The following is a 23695-nucleotide window of genomic DNA, read 5'->3' as shown; positions in this document are numbered from 1 at the left end:
GGCTACCCTGACCCTCTGCGTCTCACAGACCCGCTCCTCCGCAGCAACCAGCTAAGGATGTTAGGGATAATGCTGCTGACCTCCTTTGGAAAGCGCTTGGAGATCTATGGATGAAAAGTGCTAGATAAGAGCTAGAGATTACTGTTATCCGGGCCTTCAAAGCATTTCAAAGTGAAACCACGTTGCCTCTGGTCTCCCAAGGAAAAGAAAGGCGAGTCCCATAACAGAGCCGAGGCAGCTCGCAAAGCCTCCAGGAGAGTCTACAGGCCTCTGTATCAAAGGATGCAAGGCGGGTCACCGGGTCTTTATACTAGGAGCAGGGAAAGCACGTTACCCCTCAAAGGAGACAGGAGGATCTGAGCTGCCGCTTCCCTCTCTCCCTAGAGGGAACAGCACCACAAGTCTCTTGCTCCAACAAATTCAGACACGTTCACTTGTTTTTACTAATTTAAAAAAAAAAAAAATTCCGCCGACTTGAGGGCTGATCAGAAGGGCCCTGGAAAGCGAAACCTGCTGCTCAGCGACAGGACAAGATTTGCACACCCGGTGCCCCAGTGAACCTAAAACCTGAGCGTTCGAGCTCTGTGATCCAGTCAGAGCGTGGCCTGTCTGCTGCCAAGGGGAGCAGGACAAAGACCCACCAGTCATCAGACGGCTCTGACCTTCAGTCACTAACAAACGGGGGTGGTTGCATCGTGCAGTGACTGAGCTGAGCTGGGAGAAGGGGTTTCCCGGCTGCGGCAGGGATGTTTGCAATTAGAAGTCCTGGGGGAATTACAGCCCATGGATGGGTCATAAAACAACCAGCTCAGTGACACGCAACATCCCTGTGCCGCTTCTGCCAACATCCAGAGTGAGCAGCCTGGACATGAATCCCTCTTGCCACTCATGGAGCGCAAGCCCGTACCGCCGCCACGAAACCCCGTACCGCCGCCACGAAACCCCACAGCCCTGGAAGCCACCTCCAGTTCTTTCCCTCTTCACAGAGTTAATAAAAGAAACTTTGCCGAAGATCTAACAAGGCAAGAAACATGCATCTTCTAAAGTGGCTAATTCCCTCCCTGTTTAAACAGAAACAGGATCACAATAGCCCCCCTGGTTCCGTTCCCTCCCCTCCCCCCACATGGAAATACAAGGAGAGGGACAAACTCATCATAAGCCTCACGGCTTCATTACATGCCCAGGGTCCCTACATTTTCCCCGGTGGTCTGCAGGGTAGAGGAGGGAGCAGAGAAGTTGGGATAAAGGGCAAAGCGCAGCAGAGGGCCGTGGTTCTGTGGGTAATCAACCCTCCAAACGCAGCTAACCCTATAGCTCCCTGCTCTCTTCCACCCTCCCCAGACAGCATGGCTGGGCCAGTTACCGCACTGCCAGCTCCTGCCTATGCTCCTCCACGACCCCTGGGACCAGAGTACCCAGCAGGAGGTAACGTAGCTTCAAGCAGTAATAGCTTTCCCCAGGTTTTAGGGGAGACTGCCCACTGGCCGGAGAAAGGAGACAGCACAAAGCCCAGCGGGGGAGGGGGGGGCCTTCCCAGCTCCTCCCCTGGCCGCAAAATTTTTTCCAAATGGCGGATGAAGCACACAGAATTTCTGCAGACGAGAAAGCGGCTGCCCTGGGTGCAAGGGGTCTCCCAGGCAGTCACTTCCCCTGGCACATGGGCCCAGCACAGCTCTCAGCAGGGTTTTGTCATTTCCCTGCTAAGCATAACTCGATGCACATCTGGCAGTAGCTGGGCAGAGGCCCGGGTAACACAAGGCTGCAAGAAAACAGCGGGGGACTTCACTCGGTAGCCATCTGCAGAAGCACCAGTTGGACCAGAGCCATCCCACTAGAGCACCCCTGCCCCCGCTATTTATCCCTGTCCATTTACCTTCTTCCCGCTCTCCGAGGTGAAGCTGTGCGACGAGTGACTCCGGAGGCTCCCGCCGCTCAGCTCCAGCTGCGGTTTCCAAACGTCTCCGTTGTCGCTGCCGGGCGATTTGGCTGGCGACGCGTTGGAGTTCACCGGGATCCCGGCGTGCGCCATCTCCTCAGTGCACGTCAGCCGCAGGCCGCACAGGTATTCGTCTGTCTCCTTATCCACCACCAGCAGGCGGGTCTCAGACTCCACCGCTTTGATGCGCTGCACCACCTGGAAGGGAACAGAAAGGGGGAGAGAGATTTAGCCAGGCAACTGCAAACCAAACGACACGATCCACAACCCCCAGGCCACTCTCCCCGATGCAGCTGCTCTGCAAGGCCGGGGTCTCAGCACTCTTAACGAGAATCTTTCCTAGGAACTGATTATATATATATATATATATATATATATATACACACACACACACACACACACACACACACCCCTCTCTCTCTCTCATATTCCCCAGGGTGCTGAAATATTTGATTGTCTCCCCCCCCACACACACATATTTATGAAAGAAATGATCTGATTCTGTGCCTTCATCCTGGCTTTGTGCTACCAGACAACAGAGCTGAGGAAAGCAAATGGCAGCTAAAGGGGCTGAGAATAGGATCTGGGGTCCGTCACCCCTAAATCCCTGCTCAGAATCCAGCTCAGGTCAGTAGGGAGTGAATTGCTGTCAGGAGACGGTTTGCGGGGCGGGGTTTGGCTGGGTTTTGTTCTTTAAACTGAGGGACATGGTGAAAGGAGCTGGTGGTATCCGGCCAAGCTAGTGAGAGGAAGGACAGGCTAGTGGTGGGAATGGGATGCTTGGGACCTAGTTTCTACTCCTGGCTCTGCCACAGCCTCCCCGTATGACCTTGGGTGAGTCTCTCTGTGCCTCAGCTCTGCCACCTGTACAATGGGAATAACAGCTCTGCCCTCCTCATGGGGGAAGGATAAATACATTGATGCTTGTGAAGTGCTCGAATACTATGGTGACAGGGCCAGATAAGTTCATGGATAGGAGCAGACAAGACTCCACCCAACAAAGCCATCCAAACAGCTATCAGCTGGTCCCTTTGTGGGTGATCTCAGAGGACGGACTCTTATAGACTGAACATCACTTGACCTTCTACCGGGGTCTCCTGTTTAGGGCAGAAGGGGCAAGGATATTGCTGGGAAACTTGCCCTCCAGCTGGAGCGAAGCAGTCCAGGCTCCGGATGCTTATAACCCCCAGATCCTTTTCAACAGTATGACCACCTAGCCAGTTAGTCCCCGTTTTGTGGTTGTATATTTGATTTGTCCTTCCTAACTGAAGTAATTTGCCCTTATCTTTATTGAATTTCATCTTGTTGAATTCAGACAAGTTCCCCAATTTGTCAAGGTCATTTTGAGTTCTAATCCCGTCCTCCCGAGTGCTTGCAACCCCTCCCAGCGTGGTGTCATCTGCACATTTTATAAGCACTCTCTCCACTCTGTTATTCAAGTCATTAATGAAAATATTGACTACTACCGGACCAAGGACTGACCCCTGCGAGACCCCACTAGTTACGCCCTCCCACACTTCCCTAGTTTGTTTATGGGAACGTTATGTGGGACTGTGTCAAAAGCATTGCTAAAAATCAAGATCTATCATGTATACTTCCTCCCTCCTATCCACCAGGCCAGTAATCCTGGTCTGGCATTTTGTTCTTGACAAATCCATGCTGGCTATTCCATATAATCCCATTAACCTCTAGGGGCTTCCAAATTGATTTTTTAAATAATTTGTTCCAGTTTCTTTCCAGGTTTCGAAGTTAAGATGACTGGTCTATAATTCCCTGGGTCCTCCTTGTTCCCCCTTTTAAAGATAGGCAAACATAGTAACCTTTCTCCACTCCTCTGGGACCTCACCCGTGTTCCATGATTTGTCAAAGATAATTACTAATGGTTCTGAGATTGCTTCGGCTAGTTCTTTAAGTACCCTAAGATGAATTCCATCAGGCCCTGTGCCAACTTGAACACATCTAACTTATCTACATATTCTTTAACCCGTTCTTTCCCTATTTCGGCTTGCGTTCCTTCCCCTTTGTTGTTAACGTTAATTGCCTTGCATATCTGGGCACCATTAGCCTTGTTAGTGAAGACTGAAACAAAACAAGCATTAAACACCTCAGTCTTCTTGATGTCATCAGTTATTAGCTCTCTTTCCCAACTAAGTAGAGGTCCTTTGTCTTTCTCTTGCTCTAATGTATATAAAGAGCTTCTTCTTATTGCCTTTTATGTCCCTTGATAGGTGTTTCTGATTTTGTCCCTACACGCTTGTGCTGTTCTTGTGTACCCCTCCTTAGCAAGTTGTCCATGTTTCCACTTTTTGTAGGATTGCTTTTTGAGTTCCAGGTCATTAAAGAGATCCTGATGAAGCCATATTGGCCTCTTCCTATACTTCCTTCACATCGGGATAGTTTGCAGTTGTGCCTTTAATAGACTCTCCCTGAGAAACTGCCGGCTCTCCTGAACTCCTTCTTCCCCTTCGGGTTTCTTCCCAGGGAACATTACCGACCAGTTCGTTAAAGTCTGCTTTTTTGAACTCCACTGTCCTTATTCTGCTGCTCTCACTCCTTCCTTCCCTTACAATCAGGACAATGTAACATTTCATGATCATTTTCACCCAAATTGCCTTCCACCTTCAGATTCGCTACCAATTAATGTTTAACCGGGCTATGGCCTGCAGCTTCAGTTGTTCTGCTCAGGGTACAGGACATGTTACAATCCCCAAGGTTACAAGTGACAAACAACCCCACTGCTCAATTACCTAGCATACCCCAGGCCAGGTCACAGAACCTGCATCCACAAACGGAAAACAACCTGATGAGAAATTTATAGACTGCGGACACAGCTGCTTGTCCCTGCACCAGCGACTCCACTGCGCAGCAAAAAATCATGTCACTCTCTGCATTGGCTCGTATCTGGAGGCAGCACGGCCGGGGCTCCCATCCATAACGCGGAGCCAGCCTGAGGAGGAGCTACCCAATCAATCCCCAGAAAATCCCTGCTGCTCCCTTTCAGATCTGCTTAGACACTTCATCAGACTCAGCTGCTCAGAAAAACCGGAGAGGCAGGGACGGTGACATGAGCTTGTCCAGAGATAGAATTAGGGCCAGAGAGACGGCCCTGCAGTGGCAGGCAAAGCATGGGGAGGGCCACTCCAGCTGATCTGCTGGCTGGTGTGCAATTAGGGGGCAGGGTCTGGCCAGTCCCCATCCAATCCTGGTTGGGGAGATGGCATTATCACTGTTATCACAGGGTTCTTGCTGCCCTGCATGGTCCGTGCAGTTTATCTTAAAGCTTCAGCTCGCGGGAGGTAACGGATACCATGAGAAGATCAGCTTTCATTCACAAAGTTTCAGCCCTTCTGGCTGCAGAGAAAAGACAAGGCAGCATTGGCCAAGTGCACCCAAAAGGTTCAGAAAGCAGAAGGCAAATTAAGAAGAACATAGGGTGACCAGACAGCAAGTGTGAAAAATCAGGACAGGGAGTGGGGGGTAATAGGAGCCTATATAAGAAAAAGACCCAAAAAATCGGGACTTTCCCTATAAAATTGAGACATCTGGTCTCCCTAGAAGAACACAAAGTTCTTTAAAAAAAAAAAAAAAAAAATCTCACGATTTTTTAGACCGGACTTGTGATTTTTTTAAACACTCAGCACTACTCTTTGCATGGGAGTTGAGGGGAATGTAGACAGAGCACTTGGGGGCAAAATCAGTCTTCTGCTCCGCGTTTGTACCACACCCAGTCCAATGAGATCCTGCGTAGGGCCTCTGGGCACTATTGTAACACAATTAATAGCCAGCAGAGGGAAGGGGAGCTCTGGTCCCCTTGACATTTTTATCATTTTCAAAGGCTCGTGCGGAGTTCCTCGCTTCACACTTCCCCTCAAAGGGCACTGCAGGGTTCCCTAGTCTGCTCTCGACCTGCCAGAGCCAACAGGGAAGCACCTTAATAACTACGGAGGTGGCAGAACTCTGTCACCACAGCCAAGCTCAAAGGAGATATTGTCCTGTCCAAAAAATCCACTGTATTGTAAGTGCTTCTGTGCTGCCCAATGCACCGGCTGCAGGGTCCGCGTGTGACAGGTGCTCCATAGAGGCACAAATCAGACAGAACAGCGGATGGCCGAAAGGTACCATGCTCCACTGCAGCACAGAGGCAGCGCCCAGCAATTAAGGAGTTAACGCTGTAATGGGGCGAGATGGCTGTTCTGAATGGTCAGATTGCCTCACACCTTGCCGCTTTTTTCATAGGGAGTTCAGTGTTGGTGAGAGGTGCGAGCCCTCTGCTTAGCCAGAGAACGGGTCCCCCACGAGCAGCATTCGGGTACGCTTCCCTCACACACCCTCCCCCAGCAGTGTCTCTCGACCGCGAGCTGATGGGCCACACATCCTCTATGGCCCACTCGCTCCTGGGTCACTGCCAAGACCGACAGCAAGAGACCCAAATGGTACTCATTGTGACTGGGGTTTCTGCAGGCATTCAGTGATGGGACTGAGGTCTGGTCTTCTCTAGAAAGATATGGTGAAGATACGTGGAGAAAACCACACCCCTGACTGACATCCCTATGCGGACGTAACCCACAGCGTAGATGGAGCTATGACAACAGAAGAGGTTTCTACTGATGTAGCTCATGTCATTCAGGGAGGTGGGGTTTCTATACCGACAGAAAAAAAACCCCATCTGTCAGTGTAGGCTGCGTCTATGCTACAGTCTTCATAATGTAGACATACCCTGAGACCACAGCTCAGTGAGTGTCACTAAACCACCATTACCTGGGAAGCCACTTCCACTCACTCCCAACCTGGACTAGACGGGAACCAAGGACCTTGTGGTGAAAGATTCCACGTGAACTTCAAAACCTCAAGAGCCACTCTGTCCCACCGGGCCTTTCACCTTGGAAATCTGCGCCCCACCAGACAACCACTTCCAAAAGAAAGCTATACACTGGTCTAGCAGACAACAGGGGACTACAATCCAAGTGCTCTGGTTTCTAATCTAGGCTCTGACACTGACTGTCTAGGGGGACTTGGGCAAAGCACTGCACTCCCGTTCCCTTATCTGTAAAACTAGGGTTATAATAGTTACCTACCTCACATGAGCGTGGTCAAGAGCAACAGATTACAGATGTTAGAGGTGTAAGTGACCTATTAGTTCTGCTAGTTTCTCTCCCTGAGACCCAGTTGGGATTGTTCCCCATAACACAGTTTCTATAATTTTGCCCAGTCTAGATTTAAACATCTCAAGCAACGGGGCTCTCACCCCTTCCTCAGGGAGAGGATTCAACCACCTCACAGACCTCACGTCTGCCTCAGAATCGATATAATTAGAGAGCACATGAAAAATCAGGAAAACGAACATCTTCTCACTTCTGCTCAACATTACGTTCCCAGCCAAACAGCTGTTCCTGGTGTCAAGGACAACATTCACAGGCAGCCACCCCTATTACCCACCCTCAAGAACGATGGGCTAGCAGCGTGAGGACTGAAAGCAATCGCTCCATGTCTGCAGTCTATGCACGTGCCTTCTAGAAGGCCTAACAAACAGACTTGCCTTATGCATCTGTGTAATTATGCAACCTTCATTAACATCTTGAAGTGCCACTGCAATGAACAGAAAGGCTGGAAAGGCTCACAAGGAGGGGTAGTGATGCAGGCTCACCAGGGCTCCAATGGTAATGTTTGCCACGGTGACCTCCCCCACACTTAACCCTCGTTGCAGAAGGGCAGCTCGAAACTGGCTTTGTTAAAATGACATTGCACCGTGCCAGTATGTCCCTTTTTCAATGATTCCTCAGTTTACAACTCAAACGAGGCTATTCCAGCTGACACCACTGCAACCTCAACCTGGGATCTAAACACCGAGGAGAGGGGGAGTCAATAGGCGGATGATGGGCCAAATCTGGACTGCCGGACGCTTTGGAACGGACCGCAAAATCTGTTCATTTATTTACTTATTATTATTATCGTTATTGTAATTGTGGTGTGAAAAATGTTTCTCTGGCGTCTGGATCTTGACCAAGAAATCTGGACCTTGACAAACAATAATTGAGTACCTCTGATCTAGGAGGTTCCTCTCTCTGCCCATATTAGCATGGGCGGTGTTAGTTAAGAGGGGCGGGGGCAAGAGGACACCTAGAGTTAACCAATTATCAGGTGTTACAACCACAACTTGCCTTGTCTACACTAGGACTTCAACCTGTGTTAGTCAACACAGCAGGGCGAGCACATGTTAAGTTGCCCGTCCCACAAACACTGGGAAGCAGGCTGCAATTCTGCAATGAAGACAGGAGCAAAGCACCTTGAATCTACTTCCTCTGTTTGCGCTTTCTGCTTGCTTTAATCTACAGTTAGAAAAACAATGAAGCAACAAATAAATACAATCAAATGTCATCAGCTTCGGCTTCCTGAGCTTGCAACAAAATTATAAACAAACAGGGGAACGGGACCCCTCCTCTGCAAAAGGCTCTTTGCTCCTGGCTGTTTCAGATGTAGGCGTAAACCGGTTATTAGCTCCAAGGCTGATGTCCCTAAGAGAACAGGAAAAGCCCAGCAGGATCAGACCAACCGTTCACCGAGTCCAATATCCTGTCATCAACAGAAGCTAATGTCCGACACATATGGTGTAACATTCCCACAATGTACATACTTTTTCAGCACATTGTCATGGAGGAAGTTTTCCCTGACCACCAGAAAATTACCAGCGTATTGTTTTGAAGCACGAGGATTGGCAGCCCAGCCCTGCGTAACGTCATCCCAGCTAATGTGACTGCAGATGCTAACTCGGTTCATATAAATGTTGAATCGTTCTTGGAACATACTAAGCTATCTGCGTTAGTAATACCCTGTAGCAGTGAGTTCCAGAGGTTAATTATGCCTTGCTTAGAAGAAAACATGGAGAGGATGAAGTGTCTCTAGTTTCACTTGACCTACCCAACCGAAAAGCCCACACATTTCATACATGAAATTGATGCCTCAGCAATGTTGAATCAGCCTTCACCATCACATCAGATTTTAGTATACTAAGTCTTGACGATTTTCTGGCGTGAAACACCGCTCTGTATGTAATAAGAGCACCCTCATCCACCCAGCAATTAGAACAGAGCGACAGATGTACCCTGACTCCATTCCAAATATAACTGGAGGGGCAAGTGTTAACTTCTGCAGAGGGTGCTCAGGTCCACAGCATTGGCTTAATTAACGACTAAACAATAAAAGCCATGTCCTGGCGGGGTGTCAGTTACATAGCACTTTAATGGCGTTACCACTGCTTGCACCACTACTGGGGATGGCTCTGTATCTCTCAGCAAATCAGTCAGTCATTCCATATCTTTAGGACTCACTGTCGGCAACTAAAAACTGAGACCCACTACTTCCAAAGTGCTGTTGGTTCCATGAAGCATGCAGACGACAGATCACCAGGCTGCCCGTAGAAATTATTACAGGAGGCGCCTGCCATATGCTCTAAGCTACTAAAATATTCAACCCTGCAGTGCCCTGAAAACTAGACAGACAGACAAAAGAACTGCCCAAATGGGACTCGAAAGCACCAGGCTCTTGAAAAGCAAAGAGATCTCCAATTCAAGCTAGAAGCTGCTTGTTTCTGGCCATTCTTTTTCCAAAGTAAATTGGAGTGAATGCAAGTATAAATTATGTGAGAATAGTAATTATTGTGAGCATCTGCATAGTCTTTGCATCAGTAGATGCCGAGGCACTTTACACCGGTCAGTAAGCATTACTGACTGCATCGGGAGTAAGAGAAGCGCAGCAAGGAGAAGTGGCATGCCCATGGTCAAAAAGTGAGTCACTGGCAGAGTCAGAAATAGAACCCAGGTCACCCGATTCCCAGTACCATGCTCAGAATCACAGAATCGTAGGACTGGAAGGGACCTGGAGAGGTCTTCTAGTGCAGTCCCCTGCACTCATGGCAGGAGGCAGTATTAAGACCATCCCTGACAGGTGCTTGCCTAACCTCCTCTTAAAAACCTCCAATGACGGAGATTCCACAACATCCCTGGATAAATTATTCCAGTGCTCAGCTACTCGGACAGGAAGTTTTTCCTAATGTCCAACCTAAACTGCCCTTGCTGCAATTTAAGTCTATTGCTTCATGTCCTATCCTCAGAAGCTACTTTCTGCTGGAACCTGTTCACCTACAACTCAGTGTCTGACGATGTCACAGCAATGCCCTGACCATGTCACAACATCCTTTGCTCTTTCCTACCTTACCTGGTCTTGGCAGGGATATAACATGATTATTGCGCAGTTAGATGTTGTCCATACAGACAAGACCAACCATGCTATAACACGCTGTCCTCGTTGAAACTTACGAGGGTACACTGGGTGCTCCAACCTGGTAAGATAATGTTGCTGTGTAGAGCAAGCCTAGAATTGCGTGGGAACCTATTTTACTGATTATCTACTGCTGGTCATTTGGCAAAGGGAAGCTTTTAAACAAACATTCAGAGGGAGGATCACCCTCCTAGCTTCTCCGCCCGCCCCCGCCCCCCAACTTTAGCTCATTCCTGAAGACACCTTCCAAGGAGCCGGGGGAGCAGGGTAAACTAAGGAGGTTTCAGGCCTATGTAGCAGGCTCCGTGCTCCATTTGAAGAGTCAAGGAAAGACTCACCAGGGTTAGAGTTCTGGTCCCCGTCCCAACAGGGATCTTACCCCCAATAAACTGCTTATCTCCGTGTGAATTACTCTATCCACCTTGTCGTACAGGAACCATCACCCAAAGAGAGACACTTTCCATCACGCTAGCTTCACTTGGAAACTCGCCTGGGAAATCCAGCGGAGAATGGGAAAGCTACTCAGAGTCTCATCGTAAATTCACAAGCAGTTTTAGTGACCAAACCGGACACGGACAGATCCCCAGAAGAAAAACAACACCTGGGCAACCCAATTCAAAGCTGCTAGTGTAGGGCTCTGCGTTTTACAGCTAAATAAAAAGCCTTGTTGCGAGACTGGACACAGCATTAGGAAATATAATGTAGGGAACAATCCTGCACCAGCAGGGGGTGGGTTAGATGCGACTTGATAGGACTTTCCCGACTTTAACCTCTCTGAATATTAATACATAAATAGTGGGGGCGGCAGGGGGCATGTGAACCATAGGAATTACAGGAAACAAGTTAATGACCCAACATCAGGGCACCTCATTCCACCAGCAGGCGACACAGACACAGCAGATGAAAAGCAGGTGCTAAGGATTATTAACAAAAACTTTCCATGTCACTCTGGCTTCCCCACGCCCAACCTCCAGCTGAAACCCACTAGCAAACAGCTGGACTGCTCAGCCCCAGATTAGCTGTCACCTGGCGGTACCTCTCGCTCCAGCTCTCCAGTCAGACAGACAGAGGGATCCAATATGAGTTAGACCCTGCCCCAGCACCCACCGACAGACCATCTGTCCATGGGCAGCCCCTTACCCCAGCACCCACCGACAGACCATCTCTTCCATGGGCAGCTCCTTACCCCAGCACCCCACCCACGGACAAAAAGACCATCCCCAATTCCCACAGACAGACCGACCATCCACGGGCACCCCCCTGCCCCAGCACCCACCCACCCAGACCGTCCACAGGAACCCCCTGCCCACGCACCCACCCACCATCCCCGCCCCAGACTGACCGACTGTCCACGGCCCCCCGCCCCACACCGACAGACCCCTGGCGGGAGTTCCCCTGCAGACCTGGTGGTGCGTCTCCTTCTCCACGTTCACCCCGTTCACCTCCACCACCCGGTCCCCAGCGCGCAGCGCCGCCGCCTCGGCCGGGGAGCCGGGCTCCACTTTGCGGATGAACTGGCCGCTCTTGCCCTTCTCGCCGTGCAGGTGGAAGCCGTAGCCGGTCTCCCCCTTGATCATGTGGCAGAGCCGGGGCTTCAGCGGGTCCTTGGCCATGGCTGGGGCCCTTCCAGCCGCGCGCAGCGGGAGCTCCCCGGGGGCAACCTCGGTGCCCGGGCGCCGAGCCCGGAGCGCCGCAGCTGGAGGCGCAGGGCCGAGGGACCCCGGCGGGATGAACAAGTGGCCGCAGCTCCCCGGCCCCGGGGCGGTGCGGGGCTGTGCGGCTGGCGCGCTCCCTGCCTGCGCCTCTCTCCGGCGCACCTGGCGAGACGGGGCCCCTTACGCGCGGAGAGGCGCAGAGGCAGGAGCCGGGCTGCTGCTGCCGCCGCCGAGCGGGGCCATGCTGCGTCCTCCGCCCGCCTCTGGGGTCCCCTGCACCAGCCCCTCGGGTGTCCCGCTCGGCCCCTCCGGCTCCGGCGCACCGACTCGGCTGCAGACCCGGGCGGCTGTTCTCCTGCCCGCGGCTTTGACTGCTCCGGCCCCCGCCGCTGTTACTGGGGCTGCAGCGCCTCCTCCCCGCTGCTTACGGCTCCCAGTGACATTGCAGCCGGGGGAAGAGCTTGGAGGCCAGATGTGACCAGGGCACCTCCCCCTGATGCAACCCGGAACCTTCCAGAGCTGGCTGGGGTGGGAGTGTGTGTGGGGGGGCATTACTATAGACTCCCCACCAAAAAAATAATCCGGCCACCGCAACCCAGCCTAGACCTCGGGGCAGGGGAAAAGCTGGCCTATCTGTCTCATGCTCTTTGTGGGCGCTGTGTAAATTGGTGCTAGTCCCGTCCCGTCCCATGGGACATCGGAGGGGCGCACCTGGGTCATGTCAAATAGGGGTGCAGGGAGGTCTGGCTGGGTCACCCTCATTCCAAAACCTGGTGAGTTCTTTGCTGATCATGCCAGGGGCCAGGGCCGGCTCCAGGGTTTTGGCCGCCCCAAGCAGCCAAAACAAAACAAAACAAAAGCCGCGATTGCGATCTGCGGCGGCAATTCGGCGGGAGGTCCTTCGCTCCCAGGCGGAGTGAGGGACCGTCCGCCGAATTGCCGCCGAATACCTGGACCGTGCCGCCCCTCTCCGGAGCGGCTGCCCCAAGCACCTGCTTGACAAGCTGGTGCCTGGAGCCGGCCCTGCCAGAGGCCCAGCTAATCACTGAGTCTTGGTGAAAACCACTTTGTGAAGGGCATGATTAAAACTAGTCTGTATTTCATTCCAGCCCTTTGCCAGGTGTCAACGTGCCACCCAGAACCAGTTAAACGTATCATAGACTCATAGACTTTAAGGTCAGAAGGGACCATTATGATCATCTGGTCTGACCTCCCGCATGATGCAGGCCACAAAGCCATCCCAACCCTTTCCCTTGACTCTGCTGTTGAAGTCCCCAAATCCTGTGGTTTAGAGACTTCAATTAGCAGAGAATCCTCCAGCTAGCGATCCCTGCCCCATGCTGTGGAGGAAGGCGAAAAACCTCCAGGGCCTCTGCCAATCTACCCTGGAGGAAAATTCCTTCCCAACCCCAAATATGGCGATCAGTAGAACCCCGAGCATGTAGGCAAGAGTCTCCAGCCAGACCCTCATTAGCCATTATACTATTTACCAGCGATGGCACGCTGTTCCTTTGACTAAAATCATGTTATCCCATTAGACCATTCCCTCCATAAACTTATCTAGCTTAATCTTAAAACCAGACAGGTCCTTCGCCCCCACCGTTTCCCTCGGAAGGCTGTTCCAATATTTCACCCCTCTGACGGTCAGAAACCTTCGTCTAATTTCAAGCCTAAACTTCCCCACGGCCAGTTTATATCCGTTCGTTCTCGTGTCCACATTAGTACTGAGCTGGAATAATTCCTCTCCCTCCCTGGTATTTATCCCTCTGATATATTTAAAGAGAGCAATCATATCCCCCCCTCAGCCTTTGTTTGGTCAGGCTAAACAACCCGAGCTCCTCGAGTCTCCTTTCATACGACAGGTTTTCCATTCAAGAGGGAAGCCAGCTGGTTTCAATGTGATTGCAGACCCCAGGGAGGAAATCAGACATAAGGGCAAGAACGGTCCAGTGATCTAGCTGTACAAAGAATGGGAGGATAGGGGTAGCCGAGGCCAGAGAACATGAGTCCCAAAACTGGTGGTGAATAAGTAACTAAAATAATGGATTTGTAGGGTGATTTCCCATTGGACTTTAGTGGGAGTTGTTGGATCAGGCCTTAAAAACAGCCAACATGGGACTCTGCCTGGTCTTTGCCGGGAGAGAGCTCCCCAGCCCATTCCAAGCAAAGGCTGGTGTTTGACCCCCATGAGATGCAACAGCACCTTATCCCCCAATGGCTGGTCTCTGCACTCAACCTCACACCTGGAAAGGGCCCAGGGGCTGTAGGCTGGCCAGATAGCAAGTGTAAAAAATCGGGATGGGGGTGGGGGTAATAGGAGCCTTATAAGAAACAGCCCCAAATATCAGGACTGTCCCTATAAAATCAGGACATTTGGTCACCCTAAGGGGCTGTAGCTTACTTAAAGGTTCCTGCGGGGCTGGGAGGCTGGCATGGTTCTGTTTCATGAGATGGTGCTGAACAAGCCCATGGCTTGAAAGCAGGTGCAGCTGAAGTTTCCTTCTGGTCATATACTATGAGCATCTCTTTCCCAGGGCCTATTTATTTGTCTATCATTGGATAGGGCAGATTTCTCCATAGGCATTCCGACCCAGTTCCTCAAAGGTATTTAGGCTCCTAACTTCCATTGATTTCAGTGCAAGTAACAGCCCAAACACCTTTGAGGAACTGGGACAGATACTACAGTGATGAGGGGCCTTGCAGTAGAAAGATAGATAAAGAGATTCCTCACATCTATGCAAGTGGCGATCTAGGAATAGATTACATTATTATTCTATATCAAGCCTGCCAGTCCAGATCGCATATCTAACCTAAGATCTTGCTGGAACTGTCAGAGGAAATAATGTGGCAATGAATATTGTTCTGATCAAGTCTATGGTAGGCACATCATTTCCTTAAAGTGAGGTTCCCCCTGATGCCATCAGCCTGAAAGGAAACAAGTGTAGCTGATTTCAGTTCCCAACCTCAGTGATCAGCCCTCATCGCTCTATGTGCGGTGTCTTTGTGGTGAGCATTTTAACCCGTGAAGTGCATCAGACCTCTGGCAATATGCCAGCTGTCATCAGACCTTGCTGCTCTGTAGTTAGCCGCTGCTCTGCAGAAGAATCTCTCTCTGCCTGTTTGCACAAAGCCGGTGAATGATGTGAAAGCAGGCCAGAGAGAGTCTGGAAACTTTGGGATGACTGTGTTACCTGAGGACTTCCCTGAGCCTCTCTCTGGAGTGATGACGTGCTGTCATCGAACAACCCGACCAATACCTGAGCCACAGATTCTGAAAAACAGCTGCTGGTACGTAACCTTAACAGCTATATAGGGGCCCTATTCTGCAAACCGTGCTCCCATGAGCCATCCCTGCTCACACACGTAGGAATACGCCTGTGAGTACACTTGGAGGACCCACCCCTGTTTCTGTGCCACTCCCTTTCTGTAGTGTTTCTAGATCAGAGATGACATTACCCATACTGCGAGGCATCTTCCTGCAGATCTCATTTTACCGGCTGCTGCTGGTACAGGCTGGGTGCAGGTAGCACCGGGAGGAAGAATTTCCTGTGAATTGAGGACTTGGGTAAGGGCCCAGTTCAGCCAACTATTTATTCAGGTACCTAACTATAAGCATCTGCATAGTTCCACTGACTTCATATGCTTGAAGTTAAGCATCTGCTTAAATACCTTGCTAGATTGGGGCCTATCACTCCCTCCTTCTTGCATTTAGGAATGTCCCAAGTGCTCACCCATTCCCTAATTGCCCCTTTTCTTCTGCCCTGGTAAACTCTAATCTGCAGGGGAGGCTTCTTCAGCCCCCAAGTAACATCTGTTTGGAATACAGGTGTATTGAGTTTTGGGGCATCCTGTGCTGTGATTGGTGGGAAAGGTTCATGTTTCTATAATGGAGCTGGAAAAAGCCTGAAATCATTCCTGCGTCAATGACCATCTTAACACTATAGAGAAAGAAATGCCTTCAGGCTCAGGAAGATCTTGCAATGTGCTTAGGGGGAGTAGCTAGATTTCAATCCTATTTTACATTCCCCCCACCCCCATCTCCACGCCAAAAAACCCCACTTGAACATGGAATTGCTGCCTTCAGTGAACTGAATATAATAGAGCCACAATTAGAACTCAATAGCCCTTGAACAGCTGGAGTTTTGCATTTTAATTTCTAAGTTCTTTGATTTGGGTAAATATTTAAGTCTCGTTTGAGGGGGAGGGAAGGGGGGAAGTTTACAGTAGATTTATGCTTTTTGGCTTAGCAGAATTTGAAGCTACTTTTATTTGACATCTGCTTCAAAGCAAATCGGTTTATTTAGAATTCATTTATTACAATTCATTAAGCACTTACATAGACTTTTACCCGTGTGCTAAACTCTGTTTGCATTGGGTTTTAGACTATTGCATAATTAATGCAATGTACACCCAGGATAAAAAGCCTGACACTTGAAGAAATTCCAATTGCTGGACAGGCTTCCTAGTATATAATGGTCAGGGCTTCCTACAGAATATACAGCATAGCCCACCTTAAACCACTGCTCCGGGGACCAGCAAAAATCAGTGGCTTACTTGTTTTCTAAAAAAGGTAGAGTAGGAATATGTATTTGAGCGTAGTTAAGGATGGTCTCTGAAAACAGAAGGTGGCCTGAAAAAAGTTGATAATCCATTCACTGTCCTTTGCCTTCTTTTTCTACTTACACTGGTAGAAATAAAAGTTCATGCACGACCGCCTTGTGTCCATCTTCTCCCAAAGAGCTCCAATGGGAATCACGAGGCCTAAGATCTAGCTCTCCCTAGATTTGCTCTGATCTTGGGCAAATGACTGAATCTCTGCGTGTCCTCCTCTTTCAATAGAGTGCAAAGCAGAGGAAGCAGCTAAGGTTTACTATCTATGGATGAGGAGTATGCTATAAATGCTAAGCAGCATTGTTTTTCTGCGTGGGGGTAGGAAATACAGACAAAGGCAGGAAGGGCGGATGTTCACAGAAATCAAAAGGTCCAAAGTGCCAATATGTCCCTCAATTCAATTCCTTCCCAATCCCAAAGCTGGGCATCACCTACCCCCCTGTGTTGTCAACATAACTCACCCTTGTTACACACCAAACTCCATCTCAGCAGTGGGTGAACGAGGATTCCCGAGGACAGGGGGCTGGTCTTCCCCGTGCACATGGCACTTTGCTCAATTGCTCATACTCATGCTCGTACACGGGCTCAGCTCCTCTGTTGCCGCCTCTTTCCTGGGGCTGTGAGCTGCCTGTTTATTCCTTGCCCTCCGTTGTAAATTTTGCTCTGGCCAACGTTTGTCCATTTTAAGTTTCCCAGGTAGTCCCATGTTTTCCTGTCCTGTTTTCAGGTGGTGATGTACAATGCTCGGGAGTCACGGTTGATGTCTGATGGAAACATCAAGAGGTGTTGGGTACCCCTGGCACTTGTGGGTGTCCCGGGCCCGGATGGTACACCTCTAGGGCAGTGGGCCAGCCTAGAGGAACCCGTACATGCTGTACTCGGGTTCTAAGGAGGGTCACTGCTTCACGTTCTTGAACACCCTTGTACAGAGTAACACGGGTGATTCTCTTGCTGCTGTTCTCTAAGAGTATTAAACCCTTTAACCCCACTCAGCTCAGGTGTCCGTTTTGGGAGGAGCCTGGGAGCAATGTTTAATCAGGTTTCTCATTTTACCCGAACTCAGGCTGTGGCTGACGTGATTAAGACAACTTCAAGAAGGCAAAAGCCTGAGGAGGTTTCAGCGCCTGGAGAAAGGCCATTGATTTATTTCTGCAGCAGGAGGAACCTGTACAATGAGAAGAGAGCTCATAACCTGCACAGTCTTTTCTTCTCGAGCTGGATGGGAGGCAATATTAAGTTGTAAGCCTGTTCCGGGGTAGATTTATAGAGGTAGAATAACCTGTAGAAGAAGGGTTAGGCATATGCTTTATATATTTTTAAAGTGCAGCATGGATTTAGACAGGCTGCCTAAGGCTGTGAGCACCTCCTGTTTTATAAGCTAAGCAGATGTGAACCTGCTCAATCCTTTTATTACCGTGGCATCATGGTTTGGGCCTTATTGTGTTAGGTGCTGTACAAACACAGAAGTGGTGCCCCCCCGGTAAAGTTTGTAATCTAAATACAGGACAGTCAAAGGATGGGGGGGAAAAGAGGTACCAAAAAGTGAAGTGACTAATCCCAAGCTCCACCAAGGGTTAGAGGCCAAGCTGGGACTAGAACCCCAGTTTCCTAAATATTAGACCCGAACCCCCACCCCTGGACATGCCTTCTCTCAGCTCTTTGCTGGGGAAAATGATGATGCGCTTCCCTTAGGGTTTGTATCTAACCAGTGCTCCAGCATGGGGGGGGGGGGGAGTTTGTGCTGTGTTGTCTTTAGAGGAGATATGAATGTAGGGTCCACACCATGTGGTGCCATGGTAATTTTTGCAAGACGTGGAGGCCTGGCTGAAATGCCAGGATGGAGAATACCCTTCTCACACTCCGGCTGCAGCTCCCAATAGGCACAAGATTCCTCTTTGTTTGCTGTTGTGTAGTATTGCTGTGCCCTTTTAGACAGCTGTGCACCTGCTTTACCAGCCTAGCCCCCCCTGCTCCATGCAGGGGCCCCATGCCCCACGCAATCTGACCTGCCACAGCACATAGTGTCATCACTCCCCTCGTCATCTAGCAGCATGCTAATAGACAGCCTGATGTCGAGCAAAAGGAGCCTGCCACTTGCCCTCAGAGATGTCACTGCCAGGCTGTACACGGTGGCACATGAGGGGGGATTGTGTGACTCAGGCCATGGTGAGAAGTCATCTAAACCTAACTGAGAAATGGCATCCGTCCATGCAATACAATAGAATTCATTCCTCATTTGTCTTCCAGGCTCCTGACCTCACCCTCTTTGTCTCAGCTTCTCTTTCATTTACTTAAGCCCCTTCTTCCCACAGTGCTACCCAAAAAAACCACACTGGTCAAAATAGCTGACATGAAACCAAAGCTCAGAGAGGGCTTGGTGAGACGCTGAGCTGCGGTGGGGATCTTCCGTGGCTTCCACTGGCCGCTCAGCTCCCGGGACCTGGTTTCAGCTCCCAGAGGACGTAAAAAGGTAAGTAAGTTAGCTGGACTCAGTCTTTCATCTGAGAACATCACAATCCCACCACTGAGGTAAATGGAACTGTTCAAGAGAGGATTGATTGCTGCATGATTGGACAACCGACTGACAATGGGGTCTTATGGTCAGAGCTTTGGGAGTGGGGTTCAGGCATCACAGAGAAGTGACTGGCCCAGGATTCGGTTACATTGCAGAGCCCCATCCCCTGTCCTCACCCCACAACCACCATTGCCCTGGCACACCATCCAGGGGGGTTGTTCAGCAGAGTCACCGCTCTGGATTCCTGGTACCTTCACCCTGGATACAGTTATTGCATTCATCCCTGCTGCATCCGGAGACCTGCTCTGGAGGTTAGGATGGAAAGATCTCAATGCAAAGAAACTGCAGCCAAGACAAACGCAGCACTCCTTGCAGGCCTGGGGAGAGGATCCCTTCCCTTGTCCTTCAGTTATACAGGGAGCACTTGCTCTAGTATTTGTAATCCACCATGCACTCGCTCACTTAACCTTCAGGTACATCTTTGGAGTGGAAACGCTCCGCTGAGCTAGGACAAACACTATTTGCATACCTGGGGTGTGAAAAGAAACTTACCCGGCAGGCAATTTTTAGTCTCACTGCCTCCAACAATTTTTTCCATATAATTCTACTTGCAAACACAGATGGGAGGGGCACCTGGATATGGAAATTTCCAGAGACAGTCGAGACAGGCTTCTTACTGGCGGCCAGTTAAGTTCATGCCTCAGTTTTTCCCCCCCTAACTTGGAGATTATGCGAAGTTTTGTTTGACCCGATTTCCTCCCTGAGCCAATGCCAGACTCCTCGTGGGTTTGCTCGTTGTTCTGTAGATTCCAGAAACGTTAGGGCGTATTGATTACAACCAACCTGACTGCCTACCCTGGGAATTATATGGGACTAACGAATACAATCAAAGTCAGGGAGGGAAGTACAGGCGCCGAATCTCTCAGCTCATGGTGAGCGAATGCAAGAAACAGCCTCAGGGAGAATTACTTTGCGACTCCCAAGCATTACAAGACACTTTGCAAAGTTAATGAATTAAGCCCGTAGCATCCCTGGGAGGGAGGTAGCGATTCTTACCTCATTTCACAGGTAAATGTCAGCCAGACACGGAGGCTAGTAACCTGATTCCCAGTCTCCTGTTCCAACCTGTAGCTCCTACAGCTGCAACAGTTCCAGCACAACTCAGCCAGGGGGAATTCCTAAAAGGGCCCAGCCCTGTCAGCCTGGCTGCATGATAATCTCCCCACACCAGCCACTGGATTGCAAGTTCTTAGTCTACCGAGTGGCTCCCTACCGACCCAGAGAATTTTGTTTGGTGTCTCAACTGTGGAACACACAAGATGCAAACTTAGCAGGCTTTGTGTTCTAAAGGACAGGTGTGCAAACGTAAACATGTTTCTGTACCTAATTTGCACATACAGTTGCCATGGTTGTGCACACAGCCTGGGTATGTGTCTGTGCAAGCTCCCTATTGTCCGGGTACAGTCACGGTAAGTGAGCACATGAATACACCACTGATTTTTTACACACATGTGAAAATCAGACCCTGTGAGACCCAATGGGTTGACCATTTGGACAGCTTCAGGGTTTGGGCATCGGTTGGTGGATGTTGCCGCATCCAGGCCCAATTTTACAGCCTCACCCTAGCGAGATGTGCTCCATAAATTTACAGGCAAGTGGAGAATGATTCCTATCAACTGTCAGTGTATTGGGGCATTATCTTTTTTAAAGGCACAAGTGGAAGTGAGCCCTGTGCAGCATTTCACTTCCCCAGCTTCCAGTCCCATTTTTCTTCTCTCAACAGTCACCAGAGCAAACAGCCAACCTACTCCTTCTGTCCTCCACCCCACCCACCGAGCCCAGACCCAGGGATCCACTGAGAGAAATCACACTCCCAGGTGAATGATCGGAAACGTGGATATTCCTTTCACTTGTTGTGCAGAATCCCATTAGCTCCCCTGGAATCAGCATCCTCCCTGTTCTAGCATCCTGGCAAGGAGGCCAAAATATTCCAAAGTCCTCAAGAGGTGCTCAGGCAGCTGGTTCCCGTGGATTTCAATGGAAGTTAGGAGCTAAATGTCTTTCAGGATCCGGGCCCAAGTGACTGCAGGAATGGCTCTCCTAGCCCATCCATTTTGTACTCCAAGGAGCCCAAAGAGGACAAGCTCATCTCACTGAGTCCTTGCCACGACCCCACGGCATGCCTCTCACACACTCCAGAAGGAAAGGTTCATGTGCACTTTCAGAGGAAGGAAGGATCAGTGCCATCTACAGCCAAAACTCCGGGAGGCTGTTAAGTCCCAGTGGCAGAGTTGGGAAGAGAAGGTGGGAGGCCAAACTCTAACCACTGAGGTCACTGGGAGTTTGGGGTGTACCCAACTTTTGTTTTCCCTGAATATCTGAATTCTCTTATTCATTGTACTCCTCTGTCAGTGCCAAGGCAGCAAGTTCTCCTCTCAGTCACACTAAAGTCAACAAGATGGCTGGGTGCCATTGAGAGAAGTACACCTCTACCCCGATAGAACGCTGTCTTCGGGAGCCAAAAAAAAAAAAATCTTACCACGTTATAGGTGAAACCGCGTTATATCGAACTTGCTTTGATCCGCCAGAGTGCGGAGCCCCGCCCCCCTGGAGCGCTGCTTTACCGCGTTATATCTGAATTCATGTTATATCAGGCCGCGTTATATCGGGGTAGAGGTGTATTTTGGACTTGATTGCTTGCCAGCTGAGTCATCTCTATCCAGTATGACCCTCCGTGACATGGACTGAGGTACCAGCTGTGGCTTCATGTGTGTTGAAGTCTGCATAAACCTCCAGCACACTGAGCTGCCAGGGAAGGGTGCCCACGAGAGGGACCCCCAGCACCAGCCATGGGCCATTGGTCTCTGGCGCAGGAGGATTTGGGGCCAGACAGCCTTGTGGGGCACTTGTGGTGAAGTCCCGCTAGAGCCCCCCAGGACGGTTCTGATCTGAGGCAGGTGCAGTTAAAGCATAGCTAGGTCCGGCTTCTTCATCTCGGCGGATGGGGCTGTGTGCTTTGGGAAAGTGTCTGTCTAGAAGTCAGGCGGGGAGCCTGGGAGGTAGCAGTGCTCTCCCTTTTATAAGGGTTGGTGATTCTAGAGGCTGGAGTTTGAGGGAGGACTGAAGCTGGCCTAATGCTGCAATCATTTGTTTGTTATTGCTGGTCACACAAAAAGGCCCAGACCTGGAAAAAGGCCCTAAACTCCAGAGCGCGTTTATCCCTGCTTAGCCCTGGGCCTGCTGCTCAGACCCTCTCCAGCAGCTCGATTCCCAGCCGTCAGGGTGATTTTTAGAATAAAAGCAGGTCATGTTTTCACCCCCGTTGTCTTCTGCTGTCCTTGGGCCAAAGGGTTTGTGTCTTGCTGGGCTGCATATTGTGTGTATCTAGCAGGGAAAGTTACTACACACTGCCATCTGCTGGGCCCAAAATCTGGTGTGGGACCAAACCCTGAACAGCGCTTCAGCCATAGATCTCAAAGCACGTTACAAAAGAGGCCTGTACCATTGTCCCCATTTTACAGATGGGGAAATGGAGGCATGAAGGTGCAGTGACTCGCACCAGGTCTCCCAACAGCCAAGCCAGGAACAGGGCTCCTGTGTCCCCATTCAGTGTGGCTCATACTGCCTCTCAAAGTGCGGGGACACATACTCACCCTGTCATCCCATTCAGCTTAATAGGACTTCTTGCATCATTGCTACTCAGGGTGAATAAGGGATGCAACACTGAACCCTTCATTTCCACTCAGTTCTTAGGCAAAACTCCCACTGATTTCAGGGGTGGTTTGCCGAACTTAGGAACTGGTCTAGAATGGGGGAGAGAAGAAAAAGGAGAGAACATTCAACACCAGAGATGCAGGGCTGGCTCCAGGGTTTTGGCCGCCCAAAGCAGCCAAAAAAAAAAAAAAAAAAAGCTGCGATCGCGATCTGCGGTGACAATTCGGCAGGAGGTCCTTCGCTCCCAGGCAGAGTGAGGGACCATCTGCCGAATTGCCGCCGAATACCTGGACCTGCCGCCCCTCTCTGGAGGGGCCGCCCCAAGCACCTGCTTGAGAAGCTGGTGCCTGGAGCCGGCCCTGCAGAGATGCCCAAGCCAAATAGAAGGAAGAGAGACAAAGAAAGCTACTAAGTGAGCTCCTAAGGGAGTATCGGTATCGAGTGGTTAGAGCCAGGACCCCTGGGTTCCATGTCTGCCCTGGAGGCTAGAAATTATTATTACACTTTGATCCTGGCAAGTCAGACACACAGTACAAGCGAGAGCAGAATTTGGATCCATTTCAGCAGGGGCTTAAAGTTCAGCACACAGTTTGCTGAATTGGGGCCTAAATTGGTGTCGCTGAGAGCAGAAATTGGGCCCCCACATCAGAAACTGGGTAGCCAGTGCTGAGAGAATTAATCCCCAGGGCAACAATGAAAAACAACACCACACCCAGTCAAGAGGGGAGTGCAGGAGACGGGCCGGCTGTCACCCAACGAGAAAGTCGACATTCATTCATGCTGATCTTCACAACAGCGGTTTCCTCTCTTGTAAGGAAAAGAAACAGACCAGAGACCCTGCCCCCAGTCCAGCAGGCAGGAACCGCACGGAGCCCAGGGAACGAATTGGTTCTGAATAAAGAAATGGCAGAAATACATACAAGAGGCTCAGGAGGGGTTTAAGGTGGAAGCAACAGATGAGCTGGGCTGATCCTGGTTATCTTGGATCCT

The 23695-nt window shown here is 50.4% G+C and overlaps 1 protein-coding gene across 3 annotated transcripts in view; it reads right to left on the bottom strand.

Annotated features, from left to right (window-relative positions):
• The window catches only part of NHERF2 (NHERF family PDZ scaffold protein 2), a 97605-nt gene extending 82236 nt beyond the window's left edge, over positions 1-15369 (bottom strand). The window contains exons 1-2 of one of the 3 annotated variants that reach the window (XM_065560274.1): positions 15322-15369; positions 1874-2134 (exon numbers count right to left, since the gene is read on the bottom strand). In XM_065560274.1, the coding sequence (XP_065416346.1) occupies positions 1874-2134; positions 15322-15354 (294 nt within the window). In that variant the 5' untranslated portion in view covers positions 15355-15369. Of the gene's footprint in view, positions 1-1873; positions 2135-11613; positions 12039-15321 lie in introns of those variants that run through there. The other 2 variants (XM_005288939.5, XM_065560273.1) reach the window with 2 other exon arrangements.
• Between the last annotated feature and the right edge of the window lie 8326 nt (positions 15370-23695).

The sequence above is a fragment of the Chrysemys picta genome, chromosome 10 (genome assembly GCF_011386835.1).
Source record: "Chrysemys picta bellii isolate R12L10 chromosome 10, ASM1138683v2, whole genome shotgun sequence".
In the NCBI taxonomy this organism is placed as follows: domain Eukaryota; kingdom Metazoa; phylum Chordata; order Testudines; family Emydidae; genus Chrysemys; species Chrysemys picta.
This window is presented reverse-complemented; position numbering and strand designations above follow the sequence as displayed.